At 53.3% G+C, this 17,004-nt stretch overlaps 1 protein-coding gene across 1 annotated transcript in view; it reads right to left on the bottom strand.

The window, feature by feature from the left end:
- Positions 1 to 2,655: 2,655 nt before the first annotated feature.
- LOC133351240 (fibropellin-1-like) overlaps positions 2,656 to 17,004 on the bottom strand; it is a 51,609-nt gene continuing 37,260 nt past the window's right edge. Inside the window, exons 9-11 of the mRNA XM_061566325.1 lie at positions 7,097 to 7,182; positions 2,860 to 2,920; positions 2,656 to 2,729 (exon numbers count right to left, since the gene is read on the bottom strand). Coding sequence (XP_061422309.1) covers positions 2,656 to 2,729; positions 2,860 to 2,920; positions 7,097 to 7,182 — 221 coding nt within the window. The remainder of the gene's footprint in view (positions 2,730 to 2,859; positions 2,921 to 7,096; positions 7,183 to 17,004) is intronic.

Below are 17,004 nucleotides of genomic sequence, written 5' to 3'. Positions count from 1 at the left end.
TTGAGTGCGGTGCAACAATGTGTCCTACGTCGTTACAGCAAGGGGGTAATATAGTGGCGCGCGTGCGTGCGCGCGTACGTGTGCGTGTGTATGTGTGCGTGTGTATGTGTGTATGTGTGTATGTGTGTGCGTGTGTATGTGTGTGCGTGTGTATGTGTGTGCGTGTGTATGTGTGTGCGTGTGTATGTGTGTATGTGTGTGCGTGTGTATGTGTGTGCGTGTGTATGTGTGTATGTATGTGTGTGCGTGTGTATGTGTGTGCGTGTGTATGTGTGCGTGTGTATGTGTGTATGTGTGTGCGTGTGTATGTGTGTGCGTGTGTATGTGTGTATGTGTATGTATGTGCGTGTATGTGTGTATGTGTATGTGTGTATGTGTGTATGTGTGTATGTGTATGTGTGTATGTGGTGTATATGTGTGTATGTGTGTGCGTGTGTATGTGTGTATGTGTATGTGTGTGTGTGTATGTGTGTGCGTGTGTGCGTGTAGTGTGTGCGTGTGTATGTGTGTGCGTGTGTATGTGTGTTGTGTGCGTGTGTTTGTGGTGCGTGTGTATGTGTGTGCGTGTGTATGTGTGTATGTGTGTGCGTGTGTATGTGTGTATGTGTATGTGTGTATGTGTGTATGTGGTATGTGTATGTGTGTATGTATGTGTATGTGTGTATGTGTATGCGTGTATGTGTGTATGTGTATGTGTGTATGTGTGTATGTGTATGTGTGTATGTGTGTATGTGTGTGTGTGTATGTGTGTATGTGTGTATGTGTGTATGTGTGTATGTGTGTATGTGTGTATGTGTATGTGTGTATGTGTGTATGTGTATGTGTATGCGTGTATGTGTGTATGTATGTGTATGTGTGTATGTGTATGTGTATGTGTGTATGTGTATGTGTGTATGTGTATGTGTGTATGTGTGTGTGTGTATGGTGCGTGTGTATGTGTATGTGTGCGTGTGTATGTGTATGTGTGTGTATGTGTGTATGTGTGTGCTGTGTATGTGTGTATGTGTATGTGCACGTAACGCATCCGCTGGATGCACATGCCGCTGCTGTGGCCCATGAAGTGCCAGAATTCCCACTTGCGTCTCCTCCGGCGAGGCAAGTGGGAGTCGATATTTGGCACCATTTAAATAGAGCCCCGGAGAGGGGCGACATTATTTTGGACTCTCCAGAAGGGTCGCGCACCCTGGTTTCCCGCCTATTTCTGCAGTGGCGTGCGCGTGCGTGTGTGTGCACGCGCGTGTGTGTGTGTATGTGTGTGAGTGTGTGTGCACGTGTGTGTGGTGTGTTGGGAGCGGTAGTGTAGCGGTTAGCGCGCTGCGCTATGAACCTGGCGACCCGGGTTCGATTCCAGCTCACGTCCAACACCGGTGACGGGTTGTCTGAACCGGTCCTAGGCCTCCCCTAGGTCGACTCAGCCTCAAATGGGTACCTGGTGCGATGTGTTAACATCGCCACTAGGGAGACAAAGGCGGCCGGGAGTGGTACTGGCCACCCACCTTCTCGTGTGCTGTTCCGGCCTTCATACGTGCTCGCTAACAGCACTTGCCCCAACAGTCGGTTAAGGCTTTTCGGGGGATATTTGCCTTTTGTTCCTGTGAGGCGCAGTCGTGGATTCGTGTGAATGTGTGAAGTGACCCGGTCATCTCGGTCAATCCACGTGGACTCAAAGGTGCACCTAGCCTGGCACAAGCGCCGTGGTGACGTCACCGACAACTTAGGGGTGAACGGCGGTTGTTACTGTTGTTGTTACAATACTGTATGTATCATAATGTATGTCCTGTGACCGTGTGTCCCGCTGCGTGAGTGGGATTGTCCCCATTGAGTGGACTCAGCCATAAATGAGTAACTGTTCCCTGGTGCGGTGTGTAAACATCAGCATTGGGAAGACGAATGCGGCCGGGCGTGTTCATGGACACCGACATCACCCACACCCTCGTGTGCCTTGCCGGCCTTCGTAGGTGCTCCCGAACAGCACTTGACCCCAACAATCTTCTAAGGCTATACGGGGGATCTTTGTCTGTGTGTGTGTCCCTGTGAGTGCTGCATGCCCGGACAGACAGAATGATAAACTGCAGCCACCGGGGGCGGGGGGGACCGTGGGACTGAAATATCAGCTCCGCGTATCCAGTCTCACTCCCCCTGACTGCGCCACGTCCGCTCCCCAGCCCACCGACAGACCGAGCGACACCCCCCCCCACTACCCCCCCCCCCCACCAGCCACAGGCGTGGTGACATCTCTCATTCCACACGCACGTGGCAGCAGCAGTGGCATAGAGACCGTGGTGAAGACGGGCCACTCACTCGCGCTCTGCAACAGTTCAGCCTCACAGGCTGATCCTTCACAAGTTGCTGTTCGATGAAGGCCGGCAAGGCACACGAAAGGGGGGGGGGGGGTGGTTGGCCAGCACCACGCCCGGCCGCCTTTGTCTCCCCAGTGGCGACGTTTACACACCGCACCAGGTACTAATTTGTGGTTGAGTCGACCTAGTAGACACCCAGGACCAGTTGAGATGATCGTCACTGGTGGTGGCCGTGAGCGGGAGTCGAACTCGTGTCACTGAGAGTTGGTAGCGCGGTGGCGCCACACGTGGCTTGACAACAACAATAATAACAACAACATAACGACAACAAGAATCTTCGTGTGTGTCGCCCGTTTCACTCCTTTCCCGCAGCGACGCTCGCCCCGGCTCGCTCCGAGGCCGAGGCGTGGAAGGGTGTAGAGCAGGGGGCTGGGGGGGGGAGAGAGGGGGGGGTCAACAAACACAATGAGAAGAGGTGCCAATTTTGGGGGGGAATTCTGTAAGAGAACTCAAGATTTCCAGAGGCGCAATGCAAGTGAAGAGTTCACGGGCGCATCACGTGTCGTCACGAGGCGGCCCGTGAAGAGCGCCTCCAGGAGCCGCACGTGGCCGCTGCCTGCCTGGTCTCGGGGAGTCCGTGGCCCCGCCCCTCTTGAGCATCACATTCCGCCCCCCCCCCCCCCCAACTGATGGCAGTCATCCACGCCCAGCACAGGGTGATGATTCTCCTTATACGAGCGGTCCTCCTCAACTTTCGTCATTCTGCTACGCGCGCGTGGGTTTGCTTCTTTTCGCATCTTTATATTCGTAATAAGGTTTTTGGGTTAGGGGCCGTCCATAAATGACGTCACGCGATTTTGGACGATTTTTGACCCCCCCCCCCCCTCGTCACACGGCGTCACAAAAAGTCACCCCCCCCCTACAATATGACGTCACAAAGCTATGCCCCCCCCCCAAAACAATATTTCCATTTTTATAATAGAACATGCTTCAAATCGCTTTAAACTATTGTCATTGTAGTGCGTATTTAACGTGGCGCTGCACTCTGATGTTGTAGGAGAAAACATGTATTAAAACGTCTATTTAATTAAGTAGAACGTGTTGTCTATATTTATGTAAAGTTGCGCATTTTGATGTGACGTCACATTTCTCAAACCCCCCCTCCCTCGTCACACATCGTCACAAATGTCTGACCCCCCCCCTAGGTGCGTAACGTCATTTATGGACGGCCCCTTAGATCGCGTAGGGATAATAAATGTGTTGTAATCCGACACTAGCCGCCACAGCCAACCAGTTAGGTTTGTCACGTTAACAAAACGTGCCAATTAGTTTACTTATTCAGCCCACCGCGGTGTGTTGGAGAGTAAATGCACAACATGTACAATTTGAGTAGTACGACGTTTCGCTGGTAGTTACAGCCAGCATCATCAGGCGATTTGTTCACGTGACACACCTTACTGGTTGGCTGTGTTGGGTGGTGGTGGGTTTAACGACACATTTATACTTACACAACTTCTGCTGTTGTTGTTGTTGTTGTCTTGGTGTGGTCTGGGACTGTTGTTGTTGTTGTCTTGGTGTGGTCTGGGACTGTTGTTGTTGTTGTCTTGGTGTGGTCTGGGACTGTTGTTGTTGTTGTCTTGGTGTGGTCTGGGACTGTTGTTATTGTTGTCTTGGTGTGGTCTGGGACTGTTGTTGTTGTTGTTGTTGTTGTCTTGGTGTGGTCTGGGACTGTTGTTGTTGTCTTGGTGTGGTGTGGGAGTGTTGTTGTTGTTGTCTTGGTGTGGTCTGGGAGTGTTGTTGTTGTCTTGGTGTGGTCTGGGACTGTTGTTGTTGTTGTCTTGGTGTGGTCTGGGACTGTTGTTGTTGTTGTTGTCTTGGTGTGGTCTGGGACTGCTGTTGTTGTCTTGGTGTGGTCTGGGACTGTTGTTGTTGTTGTTGATGTCTTGGTGTGGTCTGGGACTGTTGTTGTTGTTGTTGTGTTGGTGTGGTCTGGGACTGTTGTTGTTGTTGTTGTGTTGGTGTGGTCTGGGACTGTTGTTGTTGTTGTTGTCTTGGTGTGGTCTGGGACTGTTGTTGTTGTTGTCTTGGTGTGGTCTGGGACTGCTGTTGTTGTTTTTGCTGCCTTGCCCTAGCTTACATTTAGTGTTGAATTATCAATAGTAATGTATGTACCGTATTTATGTAATGTGTACTTATATATTTTTTATAATTAAATTGTTTTCTTGACTTGATTAGTTTCTCTCAATGTTGCACTTCCATCGGTGTTTCTTTTTGTATTGACTCTTGTTGTTGTTGTTGTTGTCTTGGTGAGGTCTGGGACTCTTGTTGTTGTTGTTGTAAACTTGCGGATCCGCCCCGACTGGATGTCTGCGAAAAACAAGAGCTTCATAGCTCATCGGATTCCTCAAGTATAAATATATGAAGCACACGTGAGTGGGTACATCATGCGGCCTTCCTTTGCTGGATCAAAATATAAGAATAGGGTTTACCCTTTTTGGCAATAAAACAGTTGTGTTAAGAGGTTAAAACACTCAACAGAAACATTTTGCAAAGAATCATGACTGCATTAACCAGGGGTGCCAGCGAGCATGAAACCCAAAAACAATGGAGACATCATTCCTTTGCAAAAAAGTTTATGTTTGGTGTTTTAACATCTGAACACCCGAGTTATTGCCAGAAAGGTTTAACATATTTGTATATCCGTGTGTGTCTGTGTGTGTCGAATCTGGCGATCACGCGATTGCATTCGGATTCCCCCGAATAACCGCGTCCGATCCATCCTGTGTGAGCGATCTTTTTTATTGTTTTTATTTACATTCAACGCAAGCTCGGTACAGAGCACCGATCACAGGGGTCCGAGGCGGTCATTTGACGAACAGATCCTCCACTTCACCGCAGTCGCCACGACGGACATGTCGGACTTTTTCGTTTTGACTAATCATCCTCGTGGTCAACTCCTCTGCAGAGCCGCGTGTCGTGTCGTCACCAGGGGACGGCCCCGCAAGAAGACGCCACATCAATAGCCCTGGTAGATTCACACAGAGACACACAGCCACACCCCTGGTAGATTCACACAGAGACACACAGCCACACCCCTGGTAGATTCACACAGAGACACAGAGCCACACCCCTGGTAGATTCACACAGAGACACACAGCCACACCCCTGGTAGATTCACACAGAGACACAGAGCCACATCCCTGGTAGATTCACACAGAGACACCCAGCCACACCCCTGGTAGATTCACACAGAGACACAGAGCCACACCCCTGGTAGATTCACACAGAGACACACAGCCACACCCCTGGTAGATTCACACAGAGACACACAGCCACACCCCTGGTAGATTCACACAGAGACACACAGCCACACCCCTGGTAGATTCACACAGAGACACACAGCCACACCCCTGGTAGATTCACACAGAGACACACAGCCACACCCCTGGTAGATTCACACAGAGGCACACAGCCACACCCCTGGTAGATTCACACAGACACTTAAAGATTCATATATTTACACAGAGACCCACAGACTCACGTAGAGATTCATATATTTACACAGAGACCCACAGACTCGCACATAAACCCAGAGACTCGCACAGAGAGCTCTAGATAAATGATTGGAGCGGGCGGTGGCGTTGCTATTGGGGTCCATGGTTCAAGATTGGTGACCGCAGTGGCACCGCGGGGCCATTCCTCATTGCCCACCCGTGCAGGAGGAGACAGCCGCATCTGCCGTCGATGGGGCAATTTCACGGTGGCGTTCTGGCGAACACCGAGCATCCTCCTGCAGCTGCAGGTCACAGAATCCTCTCCGGCTGCGGTGGCGGGGGAGGAAAGAGAGAGGGGGGGGGGGGTCGTGGGGAGGGAGAGAGAGAGGGGAGAGAGAGGGAGCGTGAGCTGTCTGAAGTGCCTTAACACCCGCTCTGCATGTGCTGACCTCAGCTGTTATCTAATCTCTGCCTTCCTGTGTGTGTGCGTGCAATAGCCTTGCAGTCCTGCAGATATAATTATAACGCCTCCCCGCGTGGCGCCATGCGCAGCTATGTGTGTGTGGGCTTGTGTTGATATTCGCCTACCTTGTGCGTGGTTGGAACGATTCGGGATTTTTTGTAAATATATAGTGGTGCTTCGCCTGTGACGAAATCACCCGAAATTATTGATGTAATCATCCAGGAAAGCCACACTTGAGCCGTAGGATAGGTTTTTTCAAGGTCCTGCTACAGTGCTTTTTTTATTTAGAGATGTTTTGAGCCGATGTAACGACGAGTCGTGTTTATTGTACACGCGACACTCTGTCCCCGTGCAGACGCATCCCCGTACAGATGGTAACAGATGGCGATTAGTCCACGTGCTGTTCCTCCTTCTGCCAGCGCGCCAGGGGTATGGCACCTCGATGCACGTGGGGACTGGAGTGTCGCAACATCCACTAACCATCGCTGCTGCCTCCACAGCGCTGGGATCACAGGCCCCGTGCACTGCGCCAACACTGCCCGGTCTCATCGGGGGGTCTGGGGAAGCGAGGCAGGTTCGTGCCTGGATAGTTGCTGAGACGGGCATTCGTGTCGGGGTGTCCATAAAAGTCCCTATCTATTTCATTGAAATCAAAATCACTTTGGGGCAAACGATGCAATCGTATAATCAGAGGTGTGTTCGTGAATCTCACTCAAGCATTGGATTCTACGTGAGCACCGTCAATATCTCTGCACAGCTCAAAATCTGCCGGCTGCATTGCCAGAACACGTGTTGCAGCACGTGTGGCGTTATTTTGTTGTAACTGTCCCCCAACTCACCCACCCCACGTACACGATGATGTCGTACATCTTGCCGCTCTGTGGACTTTTGCTTGACGACAACACCTCTGAGTGGACGAAGACCCCTGCACGCAAAGAAGCCCAAAGGGCGTGAAACCCGGAGGCGGAGATGTCCCAGGGCCCGCTGACGCTGCGTCCAATCGAGCGATTTGGGAAACGTTCCTCGAGGCCCTCCCGACACGACGTGTGCGTAACGAACGTGTCCCTAACGCCGCACTGCCGCTGTACATTCATGTTCATTAGGGTCCGGCAGATAAACATATAAAACAAGTGCCATTAGTTCAGTGGAATAAGATCGGGACTTCGTGGACACCCTGCGTCTGTTGGGCCGGCTGCACTCGCTTCACGGTGAGTAGCGGAAGAACTCCCGCAGCTATGCTACCTTCACCACCCGGTGCTGACCGGTGTGGTGCAGTACGGTCAACGAACCCCCCCCCCCCCCGTCAATAATGTTATGGTGCACCGACAGATGTTTTAGTGGGGGGGGGGGGGGGGAGCAGAGGAGGGTTTCCGCCCCTCCCCCTCCCCTTCCCTAGGGTCGCATTCTCGCGCGGCTCGGTGCACGTGGCAGCGGTGGCGTGGGTCACCGTGAGCGCGTGGCGCCAGGCCAGAGACACGGGCGGGCGGACGGACCCGTGGCATTTGTTTTTTTTTGCCCATTGACTTAAGTGGGGGAATTGTGCAGATTGGTGGCGTTAGGAGCCCACGGGTGAGAGCTCACGGGGAGGGGTGAGAGGGAGGGGGGTGGAAAGGGGGGGGGGCTAAACCGGTTCGGGTATCGCCCGCCACTGGTGTCAGTCAGCCTTGGTAGAGAGTTGAACTCACGTCGTCGGGGTTAAGAGCGTAGTCCACGAACTCCTGCGCCACACCTCCCGCCAATGAAAACAAACGCAGACGCCATAGCCGCCACCTTCACCAGTGTAGACTGTGCAGAGCTACGCGTGAACAAGACGCGCTACTCACGTGACACTCAACATCAAGGCAGATGTTGATCTCACCATCAGGGCGGGGATATTCCACACCTCTGCGGCAGAGTTATACAATAGAACATCCAACACGCATCTATAGGTCATAGGTCAAAAACACTTTTGGCTTCTCACAAATCGGTACGCAGTTGTGTTGCTGTTGTTAATCCCACGTTGATGACGGGCTCAACCGACGTCCGTGACCGAGGGTTTGAACTCTTGATGCGGAGTGCCATGGGGGGGTGGGGGGTGGGCTGGCCTGGCCGCTGGGCCACGCGCGGGCTGCCTTCTGCGTGTGCTCGCCGTTCATCAACAAACAAACAGAATAAAGTCGCGCAATAAATGCCCAAATGTTCTTGCCTCTCGTCCGGGTGCGAGTAGAGGTAGCGAGCTCGCGAGGGGACCGATTGCGAGCGACGACGACGTGACGGAAATAACGAGAGAGGGGAGAGAGAGGAGAGAGAGAAACAAATGGGGCGCGGTAACCTGTCACGTAGCCACGCCGCTTAATCGCGTTATAAGTCACGCATTCAAGGACACGAGCCTCGCAGCTACGGGGTTTGGGGGGGGGGGGCTTGACGAAGACCGGCAGGCGGCTTCCCCCACTGGCCCCGTTCCATCCCTCGCACAAACTCGCTGTGCCGCCGCGATGGCGCACGGAGGAATTGTTGCAGCTCCGAAGGTGGAGCCCGCGACGACGCGCATTCGGCTCGGATGTGACTTGTGGATCTAGACTTTTTTTTACTTTTAAGCAACTTTTATTGCCGCCAGCAGCGACAGCACTGGAGGCGATTCCGATATGAAATACAATCACCAGCAAACAAATAAAACACGCGCTTTGGCGCTAAATTCACCGCGCACAACACGAAAGAAAAGTCACGTGGTGGTGGTGGTCATCGCGCACGCCACGGTGACGAGCGAGCGCTTCAAAAGGTGAACACCACGAGGGTGCCGTCCACGCTGATACAGAGAGGGGCTTGTCCGGCTCCCCAGCGTTCGAAGAAGACGTGCACATCACCGACATGTGTATGATACGCGTGCTCCAGCCGGAGCCGCGCCTTGAGCAGGCCCCTGAACACTGGAAGCACAGAGCAGCCGTCAGTGTCACCTTCCAGCATCTTTTTCCTCGTTCTGTACACCGCCATCTTCGCCTGAGCACAGGCGAAGTTGGCGAGGTCATGACGCTTGTTAGCCAGGTAAGGCACCCATATACGAAGCTGCTGTTGTAGATGGGCACCCCCAGTTTCCTGAAGATGTCCCCCAAAAGGCGGAACATTGGTTTGAGCCGCTGGCAGCGTAAGTACCGGTGGGGCAGATCCTCCCTGGCACCGCAGGAAATGCACAAGTCTGTTACCCCTGGCGAGATTCGGCTGAGCCACACGGCCGGTGGCAACGTGCAGTGTGCCGATCTCCAATGTGCCGCGTCAAAGCGGTTGCGATTAGACGCGAACGAAGGGACGAAAGAGGCTGCCGCCCTCGGTGCGCACCTCCGCGGCAACGACGACGATGCTTCACGCCCCCGTTGGCTCTTTCCAATTCGAGTTTCATTGCCGGCGCACGCTTGGATCGTGTCGGTCTACGCGCCGAGCTGCCCTGGCTGCCTGCCCCCGTCCCGAGTGCGACCAGCGGCTGGCGCCCGTCCGCCCGACGGAGCTTGCGAGGGTGGAGAGGATCTAATCCCACGCTCCGTTGACCCGATAACCACGTGGGCACGTTCTTCTTCTAAAAGCACACCGGGCAGCAAGGTGTAAATTAGCTCACGGGTAGTAATCACGAGCTAATCGGTGCCGTTAATGCCCACAGGTTGCTTCGTCCTGCGGTTTATTTCCTTGGTGCAAATGTTACGTTGGATGAAAGCGCAGCGATGTTGTCCAACACATCACCCAGGGGGTGGACACTTGTGGGTGAAATGATTTGCAACAACGCAAAACGTCGTCACACAAACACGTCATCCAGTATCTCTTGTCCATCGGGCTGTCGACCTATTGACCTTGCAGCGCTATTTGTTTAAAACCTGCAGATCCCAGACGTGGATTCACCGTTCTGGGGCTCATCAGCAGCAGTCAGCTATGTTAAACAAATACCGCCGGCTTATCCGATCGGTCAGCCAGTTGGGATTCGGTCCACTGAGCTCACAAGGTCTCGCTCAGAGGCGACCCACGGGATAGCGCAGCACAGCGACGACGTCATTGGCATGCGGCCTCTCCCTCTCCACACCACGAAATAAAATAATCCAGTACCGCATCGTGCGATGCCTTATCGAGTGCTCTCGTTCCAGCACCCTGGGAAATGTGAACCCCACGACGTCTGTTCGTTGTTTCAGCCGATTGGCCTTCCCTCAGTGGCCTTGATGACAGGACTGCCTGTGCAATGTTGGGTGTTGGGGGCCATCTCTGTGCGTGCAAATGCATCCTGAAATTGCCACGTAAACACTGTTCGCACAAGGAACGTGTGTGTGCGTATGTGCATGCGTGCGTGTGTATTGGAAGAAGTCATCCCCTTTGAGTGGCTGGCTGAGGTGCCATCTGTTGAGGAAGTACTGAGGGCGATCCAGATCTTGAGACCAGGAAAGGCACCAGGCAGAGATAATCTCCCAAGCGAAATGCTGAGGGAGTGTGGCGTTTGTGCACAAACTGCCCTACATGACATCATAACAACAGTCTGGACCACTGGACGGGTTCCCCAGGATTGGAAGGATGCCCTGGTGGTCTCCCTCTTTTAGAAGGAGAGCTGCACAGACTGAAACAACTACAGGGGCATCTCACTCCTCAGTGTGCCAGGAAAGGTCCTGGCAAGGATTATTTAATATCGCCTTGCCAGGCACCCTGAGGAGAGGCTTGCGGAGCCCCAATGCGGTTTCAGGAAAGGGCGGTCCTGCACAGATGCCATATTTTTTTTCCGTCTGCTACAGCAGAGGTGTAGGTAATTACAACAAGATCTTTGCTTTATTGACCTTGTCAAGTCCTATAATACCATCAGTAGGCCTGGGCTCTGAGTTGTTCTTCGTGTTTTCGGAGTCCCTGACCCTCTGCTCACGATCATTTAGGCCCTTCATGATGGTGAGCGGGCCCGGGTAAAACTACGTGGCCGGGAGTTGGAGCCATTCCCTGTTCACTTTGGGGTGCGACAGGAAATCCTCTGGCTCCCACGTTATTTAACATCTATTTCGACCACATAGTTCGTAAAGTCTTCAATAACTGTACCGGAGTTTTCATCTGGTACAGATACAATGGAAGGCGTCCGGGTGCAGTCAAGGGATGGCTCCCTATTGGTCAACCACGTTATGTATGCCGATGATTTGGTAATTGCTACTCACTCAGAGGAGGAGTTGGAGGTGCTGCTGCTGAACCTGGAGCTTGCCACTTAGAGTTGGGGACTTACCATCAGCCCCACCAAAACTAAGCACCTGCCTGGGTAGTTTGTACCATCGGACACTCCACCCCCACAACTCCCAATTTGTGATAGGGCAGTTGTGGAGAGAGTAGAAAGTTTCTCATACCTGGGCATTGTGTTCATGACCGGCTCCGGTTTGATAGCAGAGATCTCACTCCGAATCAGTCGAGCTGCATTATCTTTTAATCGGTTGTGTAACGCTGTGTGAAAGCTACCTGGTCTGTTGCTCCGCACTAAGCTTCAAGTCTTTTCGGTCACAGTCATTCCCTCCCTTCTCTACGCTTGCAAAACGTGGACCCCCGTAATGTAACATATTTGCCGGTTAGAAACATTTAGGCTGGCCTGCCTACGATCCATCCTGTGTTTAACCAGGCTGGATTGTGTGAGGAGCTCACATATCCTTCAAAGATCTGGACAAACTCCCATCGTTGAGCTCCTCCAGCAGGCAAGGCTTCGCTGGCTGGGTCACGTAGCCCGCATGCCCAGCCACCGCATGCCTAAACAGCTTTTGTTCGGCCGGATCGAGGGGTCTAAACGGGCGTGGCACGGGCTAGAGAAGAGGTGGAGTGATGTGGTACAGAATGATTTGGAGCTGAGTGAACTTGCCGATGACTGGTACCAGCGGTATCCAGATCGGCCTCTGTGGAGGAGGCTCGTGAAGGACGCTACTGGGCAGTTGGAGGCAGTCGCCCTCCAACAACAACTGAGGCGGTAGGGGCGACGCTCACAACAACGAGCGGAGCGCCGGGTGGCTAAAGCCCAGCAAGTTGGCACAGTAGAAGTCACAGGTGGTGCATCAGCCAGTCGTCTCAGTCAGTCGACCCGTGGCACCTGGGTCTGCTCCGTGACCTCCTGCGAACGGGCGTTCGACACTTCACGTGGACTCAAGGTGCACATAGCCTGGCACAAGCGTCGTGGTGACGTCACCGCCACTTCGTGGCGAATGGCGGTTGTTGCTTTGTTGTTGTTGCGTGCGTGTGTGTGTGCATGCGTTCGTGTGTGTGTGTGCATGAGTGCGTGTATGTGTGCATGCGTACGTGTGTATGTGCATGCGTGTGTGCATGCGTGCATGTGTGTGTTCATGCGTGTGTGTGTGCATGCGTGTGTGTGCGTGTGTGTGTGCGTGTGTGTGTGCATGCATGTGTGTGCGTGTGTGTGTGCGTGTGTGTGATGGGAGCGGAAGTGCAGCGGTTAGCGCGCTGCGTTACGAATCCGTCCACCCGAGTACAATTCCCGCTCACGGCCACCAACACCAGAGACGATTATGTGAACCGGTCCAGGGCTTCCCCCTAGATCGACTCAGTCTCAAATTAGTACCTGGTTCGGAGTGTAAACATCGCCACTGGGGAGACAAAGGCGGTCGGGCGAGGTTCTGGCCACCCACTGCCTCGTGCGCCGCGCCGGTCTTCATAGCTGCTGCTCGCGAACAGCACTTGCCCCAACAGTCTGTTACAGGCTACACGGGGGACCTTTGTATTCTGTCGCTATAGCCTGTGTGGTGCGTGTGTGTGTGTGCACGTGGGTGTGTTAACTCTCAACACCGGCGAGTATGCGGTCTGCCCATTGTGCACGTGGTTGCGTCACTCGTTCTCTGCCGTAATCAATGGACCCCGACTGCAGAGCAAACAAAGGGGAGCTGAACAAAGGGGCGAGGCAGGCTGTAAGGGGATTGCAGCCCCCACGGAGGACTCTCCACTTGAGCGCATAACGGCAGCGCAAGGTCGCTTCGCGAGTACGGCATGAAGAGAGCAGCGGAGCACACGTTGCACTGCGAGCCTGCTTCACGGGAGTTCGATTCCCGGCCACGGCTCACATTGGTGGCAAGTGATATTTGAACGGGGCTCATCCCGCCCCCTCTCCCGCTGCACCAACCCTCATTGATCAGAGCGGTGAAGTATGGTCAAACAACCCCCCTGTGGCTTACGCAGCATAGGGAGGCCTTCATCCAGCAGTGGATTGAAAGAAGGGCAAGAACACATGTTTGTAATGTTACATGGACACCTCGGCAGCGGGGGGATAACTTCCCTCTTGGCTCAGTGACCCCAACAGTATCTCTGCACCCAGCACACCACATCCAGTAGACCTCCCGCTATGGCTGTTACTCCGAGTACCGTGCCTACTCCAATCTACCAGCGACCCACAAGTTGTGGATTGACAAGACTGAAAAGCCAGCATTCTTGCAAGGTTGATAGTTCAAATCCTGATCATGGTTCGACTCAACCCATTATCCACATCGGGTCGATAAAATGAGAAGCACTTTGTGGGTTAGCAACACATGTTACCCAACACCACTGTCATGTGGATTTTTCAGAATCTTTATTCACCATGGAGGAGGAATCCGATGAGCTATGAAGCTCTTTTCCACAGATGTCCAGTCGGGGCAGGGGGTCAGGAAAGTTACTACAACAACGACAACAACAAACACTGCCAAAAAACGCATTGAGTGCAATGTATAGGAAAGGTAAGCAAGTCATGAAAAATAAACACGTAAAAATAACAGATAGATGTTAACATTGCAGAAGGACACCAATTCTCAAGCATGGGCAAGGCAGCAAGAACAGTCTCAGAGCACGCCAAGACCGCGGCGACAGCCAGTCCCTTAACAACATTGCACATTCACATTGAACTACGAAAAATAAGAATATGTTTTACCCTTTCGAACACTAAAACAGGCGGTGTTAAGATGTTCAAACACCAAATAGGTATCTGTTTGCAAATAATCAATTGTGCATTAACCACACACACAGTACTTTCTCTGATAATATTGTTCATGCCAGTATCAAAGTACGAAACATTCGAGCAAAACGGTCCTCCAATCGATCAAATGTAACTGTCGCTACCACACGGGCATTCGAAAATGCAGTCGTATCCAGCGCTCATCTCCACCCCTCCCCCCTTTACCGCTGACGAAGGGAGAAGAAGAGCTCATAGGACAACTTGAGCCCGCGGGGGGGGGGGGGGGGTCCTGCGCATCGGACGCAGGTGCGAGGATTCCTCCGTCCGAAGTGATTGCGACCGCGCGGGATTTGCGCGTTCTCCGTTTCTCGACGGCGGTTTTGTAAATTGACATTTTTGGCGCGTGGCCGCGTATTGCCCTCTGCGTATTGCGCCCGCGGACTGTCGACTAAGATGCCTTCGTCACGCAAGATGGGTGAAGCATCGGTTAAGGTGCGCTGTGCATATATATAGACACCGGTGCACGAGTTTATGGTAATTACGCGCTAATTGGGTTAAAGGAGTGAACACTATTGTACACACAGGACATAATAATAATGTTCATCAACGACGCCGGTAAAATGGGTCGTGTAAGGACATCCCGAGGTAAATAATAAATGAACAATGGCCGGAGCAGAGGCGTGGGCGGGGAGGAATTGGCCGAGATTTGGCGGGAAAATCGAAAGGAGGGCAGAGGCAGAGAAAGGGGCCAAGAGGCAGGGCTGGTGGGAAGGAGGAGGAGGGGGAGGGGAGGAGGGAGGGGGGAGGAGGGAGGAGGGGGGAGGGGGAGGAGAGGGGAGGAGGGAGGGGGTGGAGGGAGGGGGGAGGAGGGGGAAGGAGAAAGAGGAGGGGGCAGGGAGAGGAGGGGGAGGAGGAGGGGGAAGGAGGAGGAGGAGGGGGAAGGGGGAGGAGGGAGGGGGAGGAGGAGGAGGAGGGAGGGGGAGGAGGGAGGGGGGAGGGGGTAGGAGGAGCCTTCTGAAGATCCCGTGAGGGATGGGAAGGAGGACAAATGGGGTTTGACGTGGGCACGGGCCGCGCGTGGTGACAGCTTCCTCCTGAGTGTGCGCTTGAAGTCACGCAGCGAGGCCCCCTTGGACCCCATGCGCTTCACCTTCAACAAGGCGAGTTCAACGCCGATGAGAAGCTGGGCGAGCTGAGTGGAGTTCGATAGAACTCGCAAACACCGCCTTGTTGTGAAAGACCCAACCCAGAAGATCCCATGGGGTTTGATCTCCCACGAAGCTGCTCATGGTGCACCCTAAACCGCACCACCCACTGCACAAACCAGGGCAGCGGCAGATGCGGATATCCTGACGCACAAATGGAAAATGTAAAACTCTCCAGTAGTAGCGGTGCGACTGTGGTCATCCAGAACAGAGACGGTACAATGTGTAACGACGCAATGCCCCGACCCACAAACACTGAAGGAGACATCATCACAGATCGAGGCACTCCGCGCTACTCCTGACGCGGTTAACTGGGTTTGACCACCCTGGATGTGGTGACATTGTAGCCGTTGCTCTGCATCTAAGTCAGCAGCCACACGAACGAAGATTGTAACATTTGGCTGCTTGTCGCGACGAAGCATCCGTCCGGGGATCTCAACGCAGCCGCGCAACCCTTGGCGGAAGAGGAGAACAGCTCCGAGACGCTGTCAGGTGACATCTGGTGACCTCTGCCAGGTGACCTCTGGTGACCTCTGTCAGGTGACCTCTGGTGACCTCTGTCAGGTGACCTCTGGTGACCTCTGTCAGGTGACCTCTGTCAGGTGACCTCTTTCAGGTGACCTCTGGCTCCACACAGCAGCGGATAACAGTTTAATACGTAGCAGTTCGGCTTGCGCGACCAATGTTACTCATAATAGTGGGGAGGGTTTTGGGGTTAGATGGCATACATTTCAATGTATATGACGACATCAACCGCCCTCTGGTCGTCGCACCTGATTGCTCCGCATCTACATGAGCCACGCGACAAGACGGCCGAGGTGTGCGCAGTGCCGGTTTATCCTCGTAGCAAAAGTAGCGACATATGTTACGGGCCCCGCACTTTCAAGGAACCCGCACTAAATGCTTTCAAGCTATCAATTCCGGTTCAGTGATTCTGCACTTGCTCTATTACTATAGTACTATACCGCCTTCAACTTTTATGAACGACTGGGTGTTTAAGGTTAGCGATTTGTCATATTATCTGGCTGTATAGCAAATAAAAAAATACAATTACTTTACTATGCAAGCTACAAATATACGTGTTTTTTATATTTATGTTTTTTTTTATTTAGGGCCCTTTCAAACCATATGCTACAGGCACCGCACTAGCTTAATCCGGCATTGGGTGTGCGCTGTGAGTCGTGTTGCTGCTGGGATAATACAGCACCCCCCGCCTCTCTCGCGAGTGTAGTGACTGACTCAGAGACAGGAAGAGTAGGAGGCACCGTATTTATTAACAGCCATAACAGTCCACACAAAGTAGCTACAGCTCCCAGTCAGGACAGCTGGCAGACTGCGTGACTGACGACGCCGAGAAGGTGAAGACGCAGACGGCGATGAAGACTCCAGCAGCACGACGAGGGGATCCCACTCCAGGCGACAGCCCCCAGCTCCCGCTCGGGGTCCCCTTTAATCCCCCCGGCGAGGCCTCGCTCCGCCCAGCCACGCCCCCTTTCTAGAACCTACTAGCGGGATCCCTCACGTGCCCCTTCTGTCACCTTTCCCCTACACCCCTCTCTGGTTTATCACGTGGCCTGCTGTCAATCAGGGCTGCTGCAGCTGCAGATCCCCTTCTCTGCCAGCAACAAGCGCTATGCTGCTAAGTGAC

This window comes from Lethenteron reissneri, chromosome 36, assembly GCF_015708825.2.
Source record: "Lethenteron reissneri isolate LAM-NWPU_2019-01 chromosome 36, ASM1570882v1, whole genome shotgun sequence".
NCBI lineage: Eukaryota > Metazoa > Chordata > Hyperoartia > Petromyzontiformes > Petromyzontidae > Lethenteron > Lethenteron reissneri.
This window is presented reverse-complemented; position numbering and strand designations above follow the sequence as displayed.